The sequence below is a fragment of the Cyprinodon tularosa genome, unplaced genomic scaffold, assembly GCF_016077235.1.
Source record: "Cyprinodon tularosa strain WSP-4 unplaced genomic scaffold, ASM1607723v1 ctg188, whole genome shotgun sequence".
Taxonomy (NCBI): domain Eukaryota; kingdom Metazoa; phylum Chordata; class Actinopteri; order Cyprinodontiformes; family Cyprinodontidae; genus Cyprinodon; species Cyprinodon tularosa.
In genome coordinates, this window is record NW_024038663.1 from 974,814 (window position 1) to 990,261 (window position 15,448).

At 35.7% G+C, this 15,448-nt stretch overlaps 1 protein-coding gene across 5 annotated transcripts in view; it reads left to right on the forward strand.

The window, feature by feature from the left end:
- The first annotated feature begins 12,568 nt into the window (after window positions 1–12,568).
- The window catches only part of LOC119782075 (rho GTPase-activating protein 42), a 138,216-nt gene continuing 135,336 nt past the window's right edge, over window positions 12,569–15,448 (forward strand). For 2 of the 5 annotated variants that reach the window (XM_038282851.1, XM_038282855.1), the window contains exon 1: window positions 12,569–12,903. In XM_038282851.1, the coding sequence (XP_038138779.1) occupies window positions 12,750–12,903 (154 nt within the window). In that variant the 5' untranslated portion in view covers window positions 12,569–12,749. The remainder of the gene's footprint in view (window positions 12,904–15,448) is intronic. The other 3 variants (XM_038282850.1, XM_038282854.1, XM_038282852.1) reach the window with 2 other exon arrangements.

Here is a 15,448-nt window from a genome sequence, read left to right on the forward strand (position 1 = left end):
CTTTAAGATTTTAATATAAGAAACTGTTCCCATTCAAAATTATGTGCTCACACCTAAGAATAACAAAATCTACTTATTGGCTGTAATCTTGTAATAACTGCTTGATTGCTCCTTTAGAATACGTTGTGGTTGTCAAATCTGCCCTCTTAGGATCACTGTATTAGATTAAGAAACCTTGGATGACAAAAAATAATGGGTTTTAAATTTAACCATGAAGGGGAAAAAAGGATGATTGGAAAAGTTTTTGAAGGATCTAAAATTACAAATCCAGCCTCCCTGAGGAGTAGGCTGAAGCGTCGAAGGACCTGTGTAATTCTCTCTCTGATGAAAACCCTTAATACTGATTTATCTGATCAAGAGCGTCTCAACAGCTTTCACTGGTGTGCTCAAAGAATACTAATAAACTATTCAATTTAGCAACATCATTCCAGCATTGAACATCCGATCAGCTACAATTTTCCACCGTAGCCTCGTACAATTTATTAAGCCTTGTTCAAAACAACTATTTTATGCTACTTAAATCAGACTCCTCCACAACAGTTTTTACTTTAACTACACTCTAAAAATGGCTTGGTTAAAATAAAGTCTAATTTGGATTATATAATCCTTTCCTCTATCAAACATGGCAGGGTTGAGATATGCGTTTAACCCCGGATACAGTTTAAGGGGGTTTAAGATAATGGGTTTAAGTGACCAATGTCAATGTTATTGAGCATACAAAAGAGGAAGTTGAAAAGATTAACCGGTATCCCTGAAAATAATGTTTTGAAGTAGATATTTGAATACTATTTGTTTCTTTATTTAAATTATCAGATGTTAAATCTTGGAGACAATGAGAATATGATGTCTAATAAGGCATTAATCAAAAAACAACTCAACATAGATAATAAATTCATACTTAATATATGCTTTATATATAATATTGGATAAAGTATGAACTTTACTGACTAAAGATTAAATATTGGGCACAAATATTGAATACTGATCGTAGGATGTATGTACAAATTACACTTAAAACAAAGTGTAAGGAGTTAAAAAAGAAGCTAAAGAGTTACTAAGTCAGTGTAAGTTTATAACATTTAGACAGTGTTTTTAAAAGGATATATTTTATTATCTAATTTCAGTTAAGACTATACTATATTAAATATACTAAAAATACTAAAAAGTTATACTAAAAAGTTGTCATCTTTGGTTTTTATATCTAATTATAATTAATATATAGGGTATTATCTTTTCAATCTAATCTTCAATAACTGTTATTTTAACATAAATGCCCTTAATGCATTTAAGGCAGCAAAAATAATCTAGAGTCATAAGTAATATCTATAACCAAACCTGGTTGTGTTCTACCCACCTGGTCAATATTTCACACGGGACTAGATAAGCAAAATAGCTCCAGCTAGGTAAACAGATGGAAATGATATTGTTTCAAAACAAAGTGGCATCTTGGCAAAATGTCTGTTTAAAAGATCCAGTTGGGGGAAAAAACATGGAATCTGTTAAATTTGGTTAAGTAAAATCCATAAAAAAAATATATATATATTTTATCTCACAGATCTTTAAAGTGTCTCATTCAATCCAGAAGTATATTACAGTATATGCAATTGTTTTTGATATGCAGCAAAAACGTCTCTGTATGCCACAAAATGCATTCAAAAGGAATGAAGATGTTTTTGGGGTGTTCAGAAAAACTGTAAAGGTAGACAAAGAATTTCCTCTAATATGCCTAAATGAGTATTGTTTGATATTAATCTATAAAATCTGTGGCCAAACGGCAATGTGACTCTTTGAAGCGAAGTGAACCATCCATGCTTCCATGAAATGATAAAAGGATTTTTTTTCTGTGTGTTAGGATGGAAGGAAAACATTTTTCTGTTTAAGAAGAAATCAAAAACGGCTGTCAGCTCTTAAAGAAGTAACCAACATCTAAGATTGCTCTGAGTAAGAAGAAAGGCTTCTTATCTTAAAAGTGTTACTCACATCTAACCTAGTGATCAGATATTTTCAAAGGCATCCTTAAACTGTGAGTTCACCAATTTAATGATTGCATGTGGCTCAGTAAAAGCGTGCTCTAGAGGGGCTTCTTTAAAAAAAAATCCTGCTGCTCCAAATTAAAGCCTGTCCCTGCAATGCACAGGGAAGTTTGCTTACAAAGCTGGTGAAGCAGCTCTTGTAATTTATCACTCGGACTTAAATTTGCGCCTGAGCGCCACCTGGACAGGTATCACCTTATGAAGGTCAATGAGGCAAAAAATAAAAGTCCTCTCCTCCCTCTCAGCGCTTGTAAAAAAAGGGGAAAATAGCATGCTCTCAAGCTATAGATGATAAGATATGAACCTTTCATTTATGTGGGATAGTGCTTAATCTCAAGATTTAACACTTTTACAGGATGTGTCCTTTACCTGACACTAACTTTGATACTTATGGCTCTTTGGGTTGAAATAGCTTACAGAGCTAGTTGTTTTACTGTGTACCATGAAGCAATACATGAAGTCCCTGCGGATGTAGAGATGCCTCATTTTGCAAAGAGGTGGTAATCACGTATAAATGCTCAAACATCATCTGGACACGGGAGTCATAAATGAGAGCTCACCACTTGGCACTTCTGCAGATTGCACTGTCAGGACGTAAACAAGGCAAAGAATGAGGAAGGGCTCATCTGATAGGAAATGTCAGAGCGTGATTGGATTAAAAAAAACAGACTAAATTGGGGTCATTAATCATCAGCTAGAAAAACAGTGACAGATCTGGTTCGCAAAAGCCCTCCTCTGGAACTAAGCCGAGTGCCACCCGGAAATTGTGCAATTACTTTAACACCTGATTTAAGTGAAGGGTATGCATGGCCGTGTCAATTGTTAATTAGGGAAAAACAGCTCATATCATTTAGAGATAATTGCAGTCACAAGAAGTCTGCTTATCTTTTCCTGTCTTTGTTTGCATCAATAGAGCAACAACTTAAGTGCTTTACAAAAGTACTTACCCACAAAGCATTTTCAAACTGAGTGTGGAGAGACGTGGCCAGCTGTATTTTTAGACGTGTGAGCAACCTGGGGCTGGACACTGTTTTGTTTTAAACAGATTTAAATATTTTAAAGCTAAGGGGATTGCCTAAGTTTTATCAGGGTGTTTTTAAATCATGTGCCCTGTTCATATTAAAACCATCCCAAACATCGGGTAACTCTCTGCACTGGCTTTTACAGGAGCTGTTAATCTATGGGTCAATGCTGGACGTGTTTGGCGTCCCAGGACCAGGGGTGTCCTGCACCGTTCCAAGATGACAACAGTGAAACAGCTGGTGGAGACTGCAGGAATGTCCCTCTCCAGTATCGAAGCCACTGGTTTCGTGACGAGGATACGGTCTGCCAGGCTGGTGTGGCGCTTCCTGGATCTGAGGGAAAAGTTGTCGATCAAGGAGAGGACTCTCCTTCGTACGTACTGTGGAGGTCAGAACCTATAGGATCCAAGAGACTCCTTTCCTGGCTTGACCCCGGATCCTTCTTTCCCAGAACAAAGTGGACCTCTGCTCTCCAGCCTTTACCCACAGAAAATGGTTTTATTTAATATGGACCAGAAGGCCCTTTACCACAGCTGCACAAAAGTAATTAACCAAAGACAAGAAAAACTATATTAATTAGGGTGTTTTAAACGAGTGTCCTTTCTGCGCTATTTCCAACAAAAGTGTTCCACGTTTTTATGGAATGGACATGAGTAAGGATGATTTTTAACCTTTTAAGGGGTTTTAAGTCTTTTTGGGACAGTTTTTACAAATTCTCTATATGAAAAGAAACAAACAAAAGGCCCGGCTTTTAATCTTTTTAATTAGCGAGGCAAAGATAGCCATTTACTTGTCCCGCAGAGACAGATTGCAGGCGGGGCCGAACATTGATGCAGTGGTTCTGTGGAAGTGAAATGTTAAAGTCAGAAAAAGGCTGGAGTTTCACTTCAACAGAGTCACATAGAACATGGAGGATTCAGATGATGGAGAACTACAATATAACAAGCTCTTCATTTAAGGGATTTTCAGCTGAAACGTTTTTACATAAATAGATAGTTTTATCTAATACCAGTTTTGTATATAAAATGAATTATATTGTTAAAAGTCGTTTTTGAACAAGTTTTAACATTTTTGCTTATAAGGATAAAGTCCCAATCCCCTTAGTCTTTCGATTATAGGCTAAAAAGCCCAGTTATGGTCTCATCTCAGTACAGCATATTCGTCTATGTTTGCTATGTAGTGATATGAATCCCTGCGATGGACTAGCGACCTGTCCAGGGTGTACCCCGCGTCACGCCCGTAAACAGCTGGAGATAGGCACCAGCACCCTTTGAGACCCCATTTGGGATTAAGGGTGTCAGAAGATGGATGGATGGATGGATATTAATCCTTGAAAAATTGTTCTTTTAAGGAAATTTCACACTCTGACCAAGACTTCTAAAGAGAACCTTTGAAATAAGGCAACTAAATACACTGTATAAACAAAGCTATGTTGAACATCTGCTATGATTGAAAAAAAACCAAAAACACTTTTTTAAACACGCGCCATACGGCTATAATAATTCATGACAGGGTCCTATAGTTACAATCATGCCCTAGATTTTACATTAAAGACTAAAAGCTAGTAGCAAATCTCACTCATTCTCAGTCTTTTTAAAAAATAACTTTAAACAATGGAGGTTAAATATAAATATTTTTTTTATTTTTATTAACAGCTAACTGTGGTGTTTGCTGCCTCATGATGTCACAAAGGGAAACTTTGTGAATAGTCTGATTCTTGTTTCTAGAAGCTTAATTTTGTTTGCCCTTCATCTAGCTGCGATAGAAAGGAAACTCGAGATTATTTTATACTCTTTAAAATTAAGTTAAAAATATATCAGAAAAAAATGAGACGTGGGAATCCAGAAGAAGGCATTGTAGAGGTTCTGTTTGGACACTGATAAATAATTTAAGACTTTTTCAGCATTAATTCAGTACCTTGCCACTGGTCCCCACAGGACAGATTTGTTATGAGAACAACCACTATTAGTTGTCCTGTGGATTGATTCTCCCACCTGAGGTGTGGACCTCTGCAGCTTCTTTGATCATTCCATTTCTCTGATTAATGCTTTCCTTACCTGGCTTGTCATTTTAGATGGTCAATCATGACTTAATAATTGTGCACTTGTGCCATATATTTTTAGATAATGGATCAAACAGAGCTCTGTAAGGATCTCAAAATGTTGGATATTGATTTATAGCCTAACCTTATCTTAAAGTACCCTACAACTTTTTCCCTAACTGGTGTGCTCACTATGTATACCTCCATATATTTCTCAGTAGTGGGACCACAGTAAGTGTAACAATCATTAATCCTATCCTTTAAGTAATGCAAAATACCATGTTGGAAATCTTTCACTCTGTTATCCTCAGACTTGCAGAGAGCTATGCACTGAGCAGAAACGTCTTTATCATAATCTATCCAAGCCATTATCTCTCACCAAATAACCGAGTTTAGTGCTACACAGCGCCTGCTGCAATTAACTCGAAGCAACAGGGTTTCTACTAATGTACTGCATTTCTTTGCTCACTGTGTCAGTGAAACAAACTGTATCCCCAAGGGCTGCCCCCACAAAGTGATAACACGGTTGCTGGAGTTGAAGGGGGCATGTTAGGGACCAACCTCCCTAGTTCTCCTACCCCAAGGAGACCAGATACACAGTATCCGCACAACTGACTGCCAAATCTAATCAGAGGCTGCGTAACTCATTGTTGGCCCAATCAATGTTTATTTTGCATAGAATATTGATATTTTGTCAAATCTGAGCCTTTTCGTTATTTTTAGTAGGTGAAAACCAAGCAAGGCCGATGTGGCTCTGTTTAATGCAGTGAGAACAGGAATGAGGACGTGGGAAGATGCTTCACACTTTTAATTTCTTCCCCCACTTGTTTATATGTGAAAGATGTCTCACCATCCTGGTGTGTGTAAAAAGTTTGTGCGATGTACACAGAGTGTATATTTTTAGAGTGTTTGTGTATGCGCTAATAGGCACTTAGTTTCTTTATCATTGTTGTTAGTCTCCAGAGATTGAGTCTTTGAAATTGTTCTTTTAAATCACTATTGTTTGTATAAACAAAATTTATATGGGCAGGGGGGTTCTTATGTTTTTATCTTAAATCAAATATTTTTTAGACTAAATGCACAGCTTTTTTTTTTTAAGATTCCAATTAACCAAAGCGGTGTGTGAATACCAATTAAAAAGTGAAAAGCATATGGTATATGGACTAATTACATACAGAGAGATATAATCCAAGTGTTTATTTCCCATAGCTGTGATGAACATGACTTGTAGCTTATGAAAACTCAAAATTCAGATTCTCATAAACTTTTAATATTAGATGAAGTAGATTAATGGAGCATTTTCTAACATCTCCAACAAAATTGCTTTCATTAAGTGGTTAAATGTTAGTTGCTAAGAAGTTACAGACACCTTCTACAAGGACGGTAAGCAACTAACTCAGCTAAAGTAGCTATTAGTTTACACGGTTCTGTATCCCAGCATAACAGCATAAAGTTTAGTGGAAGGAAAAAGTGGGAGGAGACTGACAAGGTGTACACTGACATCTGCAAGACATGGGAAGCAACTGTGTCCTCTGTGTGTTAGAGAAGCCTTGTCATGTACTGTGGCTTTATAAATTAGCTCACTCTGGTTGCATTCAATGGCTCTCTGATTAATCTATGGTGCTCTTTTGGCTTAATATTATTATTTTAAGTATTTACCTTGACAAGAAAATTAACAGAAATAAGAAAACTTATTTCTCATATTGTTATACTTAAGCAAATTCGTTTTTGTTTAATGTCTTTTTTGTTTTTAGTCTGAGCTTATGTGTAATTCTATGGCTTTTCTGGCAGGACGAGCTGAATTATGGGCACAGTGCATGTACCATACAGTATAGCAGGATATATATCACAGTAGCCTAGCACTTATGCATTATAAACCATCATCATCAATCTAATCTAATCTGATCCATAATTATGTAAATAGGAGTTTCACTTCCTGAATTTAACCATATAAAACACCATATTTAGATGCATTTGAAGATGCTTCATCTTTTTAAAATCTAACAATTTTGAGAAATTTCCCCATCTCTGAAAGCAGCACAGAGGACAATAATTCTACTTTTTAGCTGTATGTCTAGAGAATCAGCTGTTTACTGAGCCATTTCCCCCCACAATTGTATCCCATCATGTCTGTAATGTATGCAGTGTCAATATACCAATGTAGTAATCACACATTCCCATGGCAAACTGGGTACCCTGTTCTGTTCTATCACATGCAAATTACATACAGTTCTAATGGTGGACAGGGTAAGTGTTACTCCTCTGAATGAATCAGACATGCTTGGTTTGTGTTCAGTTTCATTACTAGAGATTTCCTCTCTATTAATGTAAGGATGTAGGCATGAATAGGCTGCTAGAGTTATTGATTCCTCAGGTGGGGATAAAGGCTGGTGCCGCTTTCCATTTCACTAATGCTCACAAACACAATGACTGTGTTTTGAACATGTTTGAGGAGCAAAGCATAAATAGTAAAACTGTCAAATCAAGATTTCTCTTTAGATTTTACATACAGCCATAATCTACATGGACTAGTGTGTTTAATTTAGATTTTTTTTTTTTATGAAACAATCTTTTCTTGGTGGTAGAACCATAACACGTATAACTTCAATTACTCTGAAATCCAACTGGATGCTCAAGTGTCAAGGCATTGTGGATCTTTATTGTGGATCCTTATTTATCTTAATATACTGCATATACCTGGATATACTGTATATATATTGTTTATTCTTAATGCACATTTTTCCTCCTTGTTTGCACCTTCTTTAACTTCTATGCCAATATGTGACGAGTGAATTTCTCCGCTGTGAGATCAATAAAGCTAATCTAATCTAATGTAATCTGCTCTAACCCAAAGTTTAATAAACCTACTTATATATGCTCCATTAAAACATTTCACCCCAGCGCTGCTTGTCCCGAGCTCATCATCATCAATGACCCCTCACATCCCCACCATGGACTGTTCTCCCTGCTGCCCTCTGGAAAGAGGCTTTGTAGCATTCGATGCAGGACCAGTAGATTCTGCAACAGCTTCTTCCCCTCTCCATCAGGCTGGTGAACTGTTAAAAAAATCGAAATCATGTTACAGACTTCACATCACACTGATAATAACAAACCAAAATATTGCATATTTGCACCATATATATTTAATGCTTTGAACTTCCATATCAATGTGTTTTTGCACCATGATTTTTCTTTCACACTGTTTACATTTGATCACTGCTGCATTTTATAGAATCGAAATGTTCTTAAAGCTGTACAAAAAGAAATTTCATTTTGTATAGACTCTGTGTATACAAAATGACATTAAAAGTTGTGTAAATCTTAGTCTAAGAACTATATAAATATAATTTTCTCCTTATCAAGAATAAGCCTTTTGGATATTTCTATATCACCATCAACAAGCCATAAACCTCTTCTCTTTGACCTCTGTTGAGCTGCTAGTAGTACCAGTGTATGGCTAAAATAGGGTATGAATGCGCTCTATTTCCTTTTTTTTTAATAGTAAAAATTATGAAACATTGATTTAAAGTTCATTTCAGAAGAACTGAATAAGTGCAATACCAAGTTAAGACTCTTATAACATCTGTAACCAACAGCTAATCAGCTGAAAAGAATACGGTGTTGGATCAGGACGCTGATTCTAAACACGGATCCATAGATGTTCAGCAACTGATTAAGCTTCTGAAAAAGCTTTCCCATCAAACCCTTTTGTAAATGTATAGGCCTTGCTTGAAAATAAATACTTTTACATGAGCTATACAGTTTCTGGTAAGAGATTTAGCATATACCCAATTAAAATTATGACACAAATGCGTTGATACTTTAAAAAGTCTGCAGTGTATAAAGTTAATATATGAGATCAATGTTATTGAGGTATATGTAAACATTTTCATAACTGCATATTTAAGCATACTACATGGAAAAATGAATGTTACTCTGAAAAAAGTGAACATAAATACTGTCCAAATGAAACAGATGAAATGCTTCTTCCTACAAACAAAACCCCATCATGCACTTTATTGCGAGGCATTAAGTTGCTAATGCTTTTACATTTGCGTGTCCTGGTTCTAGTCAAACTGCAAGATCCCTCTCTTCATTTAGATTTTTTTTTATCACTTTCTGCATAACAATAAAGCTTCATTCCCAGCCACTGGTTGCTGTAAAGCTCCATAAGTCGAAAGAGCCATCGAAAAGACTTAGTGCCATCAGTGACAAAGCCTCTGGTTCATGCCTACACAAATTCTTATTGTAATGTGACATTATTTCCAAGACCTGTTCCTGCTGCAAGAGGAAAATGTGACAAATCCAGACTTCAATTAGATTTTGGTTTAATTACTTCCATTTACCAAGGTATTAATTCAGATCCCTCTCCTCAGGTCCTCACTAATTCTAACATGATGGATTGTTGCACATAATTTCTCTACAGTTTGCATTTTCCTAAGACAACCTGGATTATTAACTCTATGGAGGAGCCTTGGTATATCCAAGGCTTATACTGTGTAATAAGGTAAAATACAAGGAAGAGATTTACTGTAGACATGAAAATAATTTGCTACGCTGAGTGTAATACTGAGACTGAAGGAAATGTCAAATTTTTATATTTCTGCTACAATATCATCTGCCTTTTTTTTTTTTTTTTTTTTTTTTTTACATTTGCTCCAATATCTTATCATTAAAGTTATTTCAAATCATTAGGCAACACAAATAAAACTGTCCAGAAATACTGGATTTATCGTGTCTAGCATGAGATGGGTCGTTTGTTCCATTGGTTATAAAGCAATCATTTTTCACAGGCTACAGAACTATAAAGTGACCATTGATATATACAAAGATGCTTGAATGCTTGAAGTTATTATTTTTTTTTTATTAATACTTAACCTCCGAATGCAGCTAAAATGTATGTTTTCATCTATGTTTTTTTTTTTTTTTTTTAAATCTAAGTTTGTGTTTATCATTTCAGGAAGAGTTTTTAATCTCTGTCCAGTTATAATGTGCTCATTCTTTCATTAAAGATTCTTCATTTTTGATATGCAATAATTTAGCGTCTACAGATATAAAATGAATGAACAAACTTTGGAATGCTGTATCAGAATGTTATCTTTTTGCAAATGAAAAATTAAAACACAAAGAATTTATTTTCATATTAAAATCTATTTGTTTATAAAGCCAGATGGTGGGAGATTCTTTTTAAACTGTAGGCTAAATGTTGGGTAATCAAAGAAAACTAACTTCCACTTCATAGGACTGTGAATTACAGATAAACAATTTTTTTCTATTCAAACCATGAATGAAATTTTGATTTCAGAAGGGGAGGGGGACTTAAGTTTTTTTTTTTTATTAACTTATTTCAGGGTGTTTGGCCATCCCATCACAGACCCATTCAGTGGTGCATCAGATGTTTGTAAAGTCAGCTTCTCAGGAGTGACAGCGGTGACAGCCAGTCACACTAAAAAAGACGGTGGGCCAATCAGGAGCTTGTGTGCCATCTAAACTCAAGGAAGTGGGCTTCAGTTTGAGCTGCGGTTTTTCACTTGGTCCTAGTGCTCGACCATTGTCTGTGTACTGTAGCGTAACATTTTTTTTGGACAGTAAAGGGAGGATTATACTTCTGCAACCGCACACATCAAATGTCGCTTGCGTCTGGTCACAAACCAGTTTTGCTGGTATGCTTCTGCAATGTAGGTCTGGAATTTCTAGGAACGCACAGCAGTTTCCCGCCAAAGAGCAAGGGGAGCCTATCCGAGAACTTACGAGAACTTTTTTGGCGACGCCGGCAGGAGTATGATGTCTGAGGCGTCAAACAAGTGGTTGTACTTCCGAACCTCTTCAATCAACCTTTCGACATGGTCATCTATTGTTGTTATTTCTCCTCGGTTTCTAAAAATGGCGCTCCCCGGCACCGAATCGAGAAGGACGACCACACAGACAGCAGGAAAGGCATAACAAGGACCAATCACAGCTGCTTTTTGTCTGCGCATTTTCCCTTGAGGTCTGCGCGGGATTGCAATTGTCCGATGTGTAGTGAGGATTTTTTTGAGGTGCGCGACGACGGTTGCAGAACCTCCGTGAACCTCTGTGGTCGCGCACAAAGACAGATTTGGCAGTTGCAGGGGCTATGCGTCAGAAGTATAAATTTGCCTTAAAATGTACAGGGGACCAAGTCAGACTTTTGAAAAAGTGCAGGGGACATGTCCCCTCTGTACCCCCCCAAAATTACGCCCATGATCCAAACTATTGGATAGGCTGTTTTATGGTGATTTTGCTCTGGCAGCTTTGTGCGTCTGAAAGCTGACTTCAGTTGGTGTGTTTTTCTTGTTCTGGACTTATCTATATTTTTATCCAGGGCTAGGTTAGTAAAATAAAGGTTAGTAAAATAAAATTTGTAAAATACATTAAACTGAGTTGTTTTTACTTCAACAGTTTTCAGAGTGTATACAGGCACAATTAAAAGAAATTGCATATCTGGTGTATATTTATCATTATAATATTAAGATTTTATAAGGTCTGGCAGCCGTTTCTACATTATTTTCATCTTTTTTTTAATTAATAAAAAAATAAATAATTTTCAATTGGAAAAACTGCCCGAAAAACTGGAAAAGAATTGAGTGAGGCTCTGTAATCCTACTGCAACATGTCGAAATTAATTTATTTATTCATTTCTATTATTATGATTATTTTATTTTATTTTTTTCTTCTCACAAATTTCTTATTTTTATATATTATTCCTTTTGTTTTTTGTTGTTGTTGTTGAATTTTTTTTTTTTTTTTACTTGTTTTACATTATTTCCCCTATGTTATTGCAATTCATTGTTAATGCTGGGACTGTTGTTTGGTTGTTATGTCATCTGGACAATTAAAAATCCAATAAGAATATTTAAATATATATATATATATATATTTTTGTTTATATAATATTAATAGATTATTTTATATTGTTGCAATCGGTTTTATTTTTATTCCAACTATGCTTTTATTAACCTGCGCACAGTGCGTAAATAGACTATATTTATGTGAAAGTAGATTTGTTTCTTTATCACTCATTGATAAAAACAACTTTTTGGGAATTGAATTATTAAGACACAAATGTCCTACCCATGTATGGTCCAAAAAAGTTGCTTTAAACAAAAAAGACTGAACTTCCATCACAAAAAAATGTTCAATTAAATATATTTTTGCATTTAAATACTTTTCTCTAATTGAAAAGTTTTTTTTCCCCCTTGAAGTGAAGTTTTCTTTTATTGAAAATATTTTTTTGACTAAAGCAACCCTTTTTTTGATTCAATGACAAAGAACCAAATCTACCTTCATACATTTATAAATAGAATATTATCATTAACGTATCGGTTTTTGATCTGCAGCAAATCCATGCAATTGACTCCAGATGTAACTTAGAGGTGGGTTGATCCAGCTGTGCCTAAATATCTAACTCTAACCAGCAGGAGTCATGCGACCACTATTTCTAAGAAAAAGGTAGCGGTGGGGGAAAAAAAGCTGAGCGTTTTTAAAGCGGAAGTAGGGAACAAAGTAGGGCAGGAAACCCGCTTTTTAGACAACTCTTAGAAGTTTGCATCCACGTCTGTGCTGCGTGATGTGAAGGGTGGAAAAAGTTTTATTCCAGCAGTTAAAAAGTTTGGCGCAGTTACTGTGGGAACAATGGGTCTACCAGCGCTGGAGTTCAGTGACTCCTTTCTGGATAGCCCAGACTTCAGGGAGCGCCTCAAATACCATGAAATAGAGCTGGAACGGACTAATAAATTCATCAAGGAGCTCATCAAGGACGGGAACATGCTGATCACCGCGCTCAACAGTAAGTCCTGCACTGCATTTCTTCTCCTCTCTTTTTCCTTGAATCCATAAATAAAGGTGTACCTACCTGAGCTGCAGACGCCTTGCAATCAGGGATGCATTCATTATAGTTTACCTAAGCCTCTGAATGGTCCCTCTCTCTCAATAAGTCAGAGAAACACTGATGCTGCCACCAAAGAGCTTAAATCAACACATCAAGGGAAAATGTATTCATCATGTTCAGAGTGTTTGACACTGTCTGGTATTTTTAGTTGGCAAAATAAACACCAGACTCAGAAGACAGTTATCTTGAGAGATGAATTCATTTACTTTGCATTTCCTTTCAGGCACTGTGCCATGGTCAGACATAGGGATATAGTTAATGCATATTTTACTGCTAATTATGACAATTCTCTCTGCCACCAGTCAGGGAGTGGGAAAGTGTAAAGCTTAATCCTGGCATGGGCTGTCTCTGTTTGTCATGGGTCGTTGTCCTCTTTCTGAGGAAATTCCATCCTCTATTAGACTGGACTTCCTGTTTTGTTTACATATGCAAGTAGGAAACAGAATCTAGTCTCCAAATGACATATAAAGGTCTTTAGAAATATATGCCCTATGAATATGGAAAACATCTGTGTTTTTTGAAAGTTGGTTGGTTTGTATTTCCCAAAGATCAAACATATATTTATTAATGCTTTCCTATTGTTATGAACACAAAATAACCAAAATACACTGATATCTATATTTATGGGTAGTTGGACATTATTGTATAAAAAAAAAAGGATGAATAACAGCCGATTTCGATGCTAACAGCAATATACAGTATAATGATTGATGTATGTTTTCCCTTTCAGCTACATTAGTGAATATCCTCCTTCAAAAGCAGGAATATCAAATTTAGACATTTGTCCCACATATTGCCAAAGTTTATGTATTGAAATTAATAGTGGGGACTGTCCCCACCAGGCCAAAGTACTGTATATCTATATATATCTATATATACATATATGTATATCTATACATATATATCTATCTATATCTATCTATATATATATATATATATACACACACACACACCATGACACGACCTTCAATAGCTCAAGTCAAGCAGAAGGAATAATGGAATTATTATTATTTTTTAATGGTGCAAAAATGTTTCCAATTGTCTAACTGTAGGATGTGAAATCAATAAACATTTGAACAGGCAGAGTGTTCCCAAGTTTTTTATTTTTTGAAAGGGGAAAATTTGTGAGAAGGGTATAATTGCAGGCTCAGCTAGCAGTAAACACGCCCCTGTGAAAGGTTGGACAGTGTGGGCCTGATGTTTGCTCAAACAAGTATTGGTGTGTTGATTTCCCAATCCTAAGGATGTCCCTAACCTTAATTAGTGCTGGGAAATATAATTGCAATTTAACAAAACGCAATTTTCAAATCAGGGAGGTATACTTTTTTTTTCTTTTTTTTTTATCACACTGTATTTAATAACAGAAAGCCACTCAATTTCTTACTCCAGCCCTTTCAGTCCTGCAACAATGAACTCGGGGGCAAGCAAGCTTTCAAAAACTGAAAGCCTGTGGTTATGCAAAAGACAAATCCAAATAAAATCACATTCACATTCGGTTTAAAATAATTACAATTTAGATTTTTGGTTTTAAAAAAAGTCCCCCCTAACCCACATAGGAGTTGGAACACTCACACATGGCTGCAGTTATGTCTTACTGAAATCTGTAGCCTCAACTTCCTAATTTTAATTAATCCTAATTAATTAAAAGGTAATCCTAATTATTAACTGATTACATAATCATGCCATTAAATGGTTTGAATTGTAGATGATTCCATAATAGGGGTGGTCACTATATTAAGAATTCAAACTAGATATTGATATCCAGGAAAATAAACCTGCCTTCAGTGTTGATGTCATGCCAAAATTAGTATTGTATTTAGATACACAGCGTTTGTGTATCAGTACTTTTTGGAATATTAATACTTTTCACGACCATAATCCATAGTTTTCTACACCCATAACTAAATAAATTTGTAATGGAAGCATTTTTCTTATATAGGCCTTGACCATTAAACCCATTAAATCCAGGGGTGATTTGCTAGAGTCATAATTTTATTTTTGTTTGTTTGTTTTGTTTTGCTGTATTTGAGGGAATGTATGTGCGTTTTTTTTTGTGATCAACTGATTTAGTCTATTATCAGCAATTCATAAGGTGTTTTTTTTATCATCCCCCAGGAAAGATTTATAGTTTGTGAAATTGTATTCTTTACTTTTAAGAAAGCTAATAGGACCCTTTTGATTGTGTAATATCACCCTTTAAGGCAGGAGTTTATACAACTGTTTTCTAAGTTAAACATTAATCATCACACAGACTTCAGTTTGACCCACTTTGGCCATTATATTCTGATCACCCCCAATTTTTAAAAGCAGCCTCCTTTAGCTCTGCTCCAGTGCTGCTGCAGAACAGGTGCCAAGAAAAGCAGGGAAAGCCCACTAATGCTAACACTTACAAAACGGGTTAAGATAAGATAGTGGAAAAGAGGCAAACACAGCTCTTATTGAG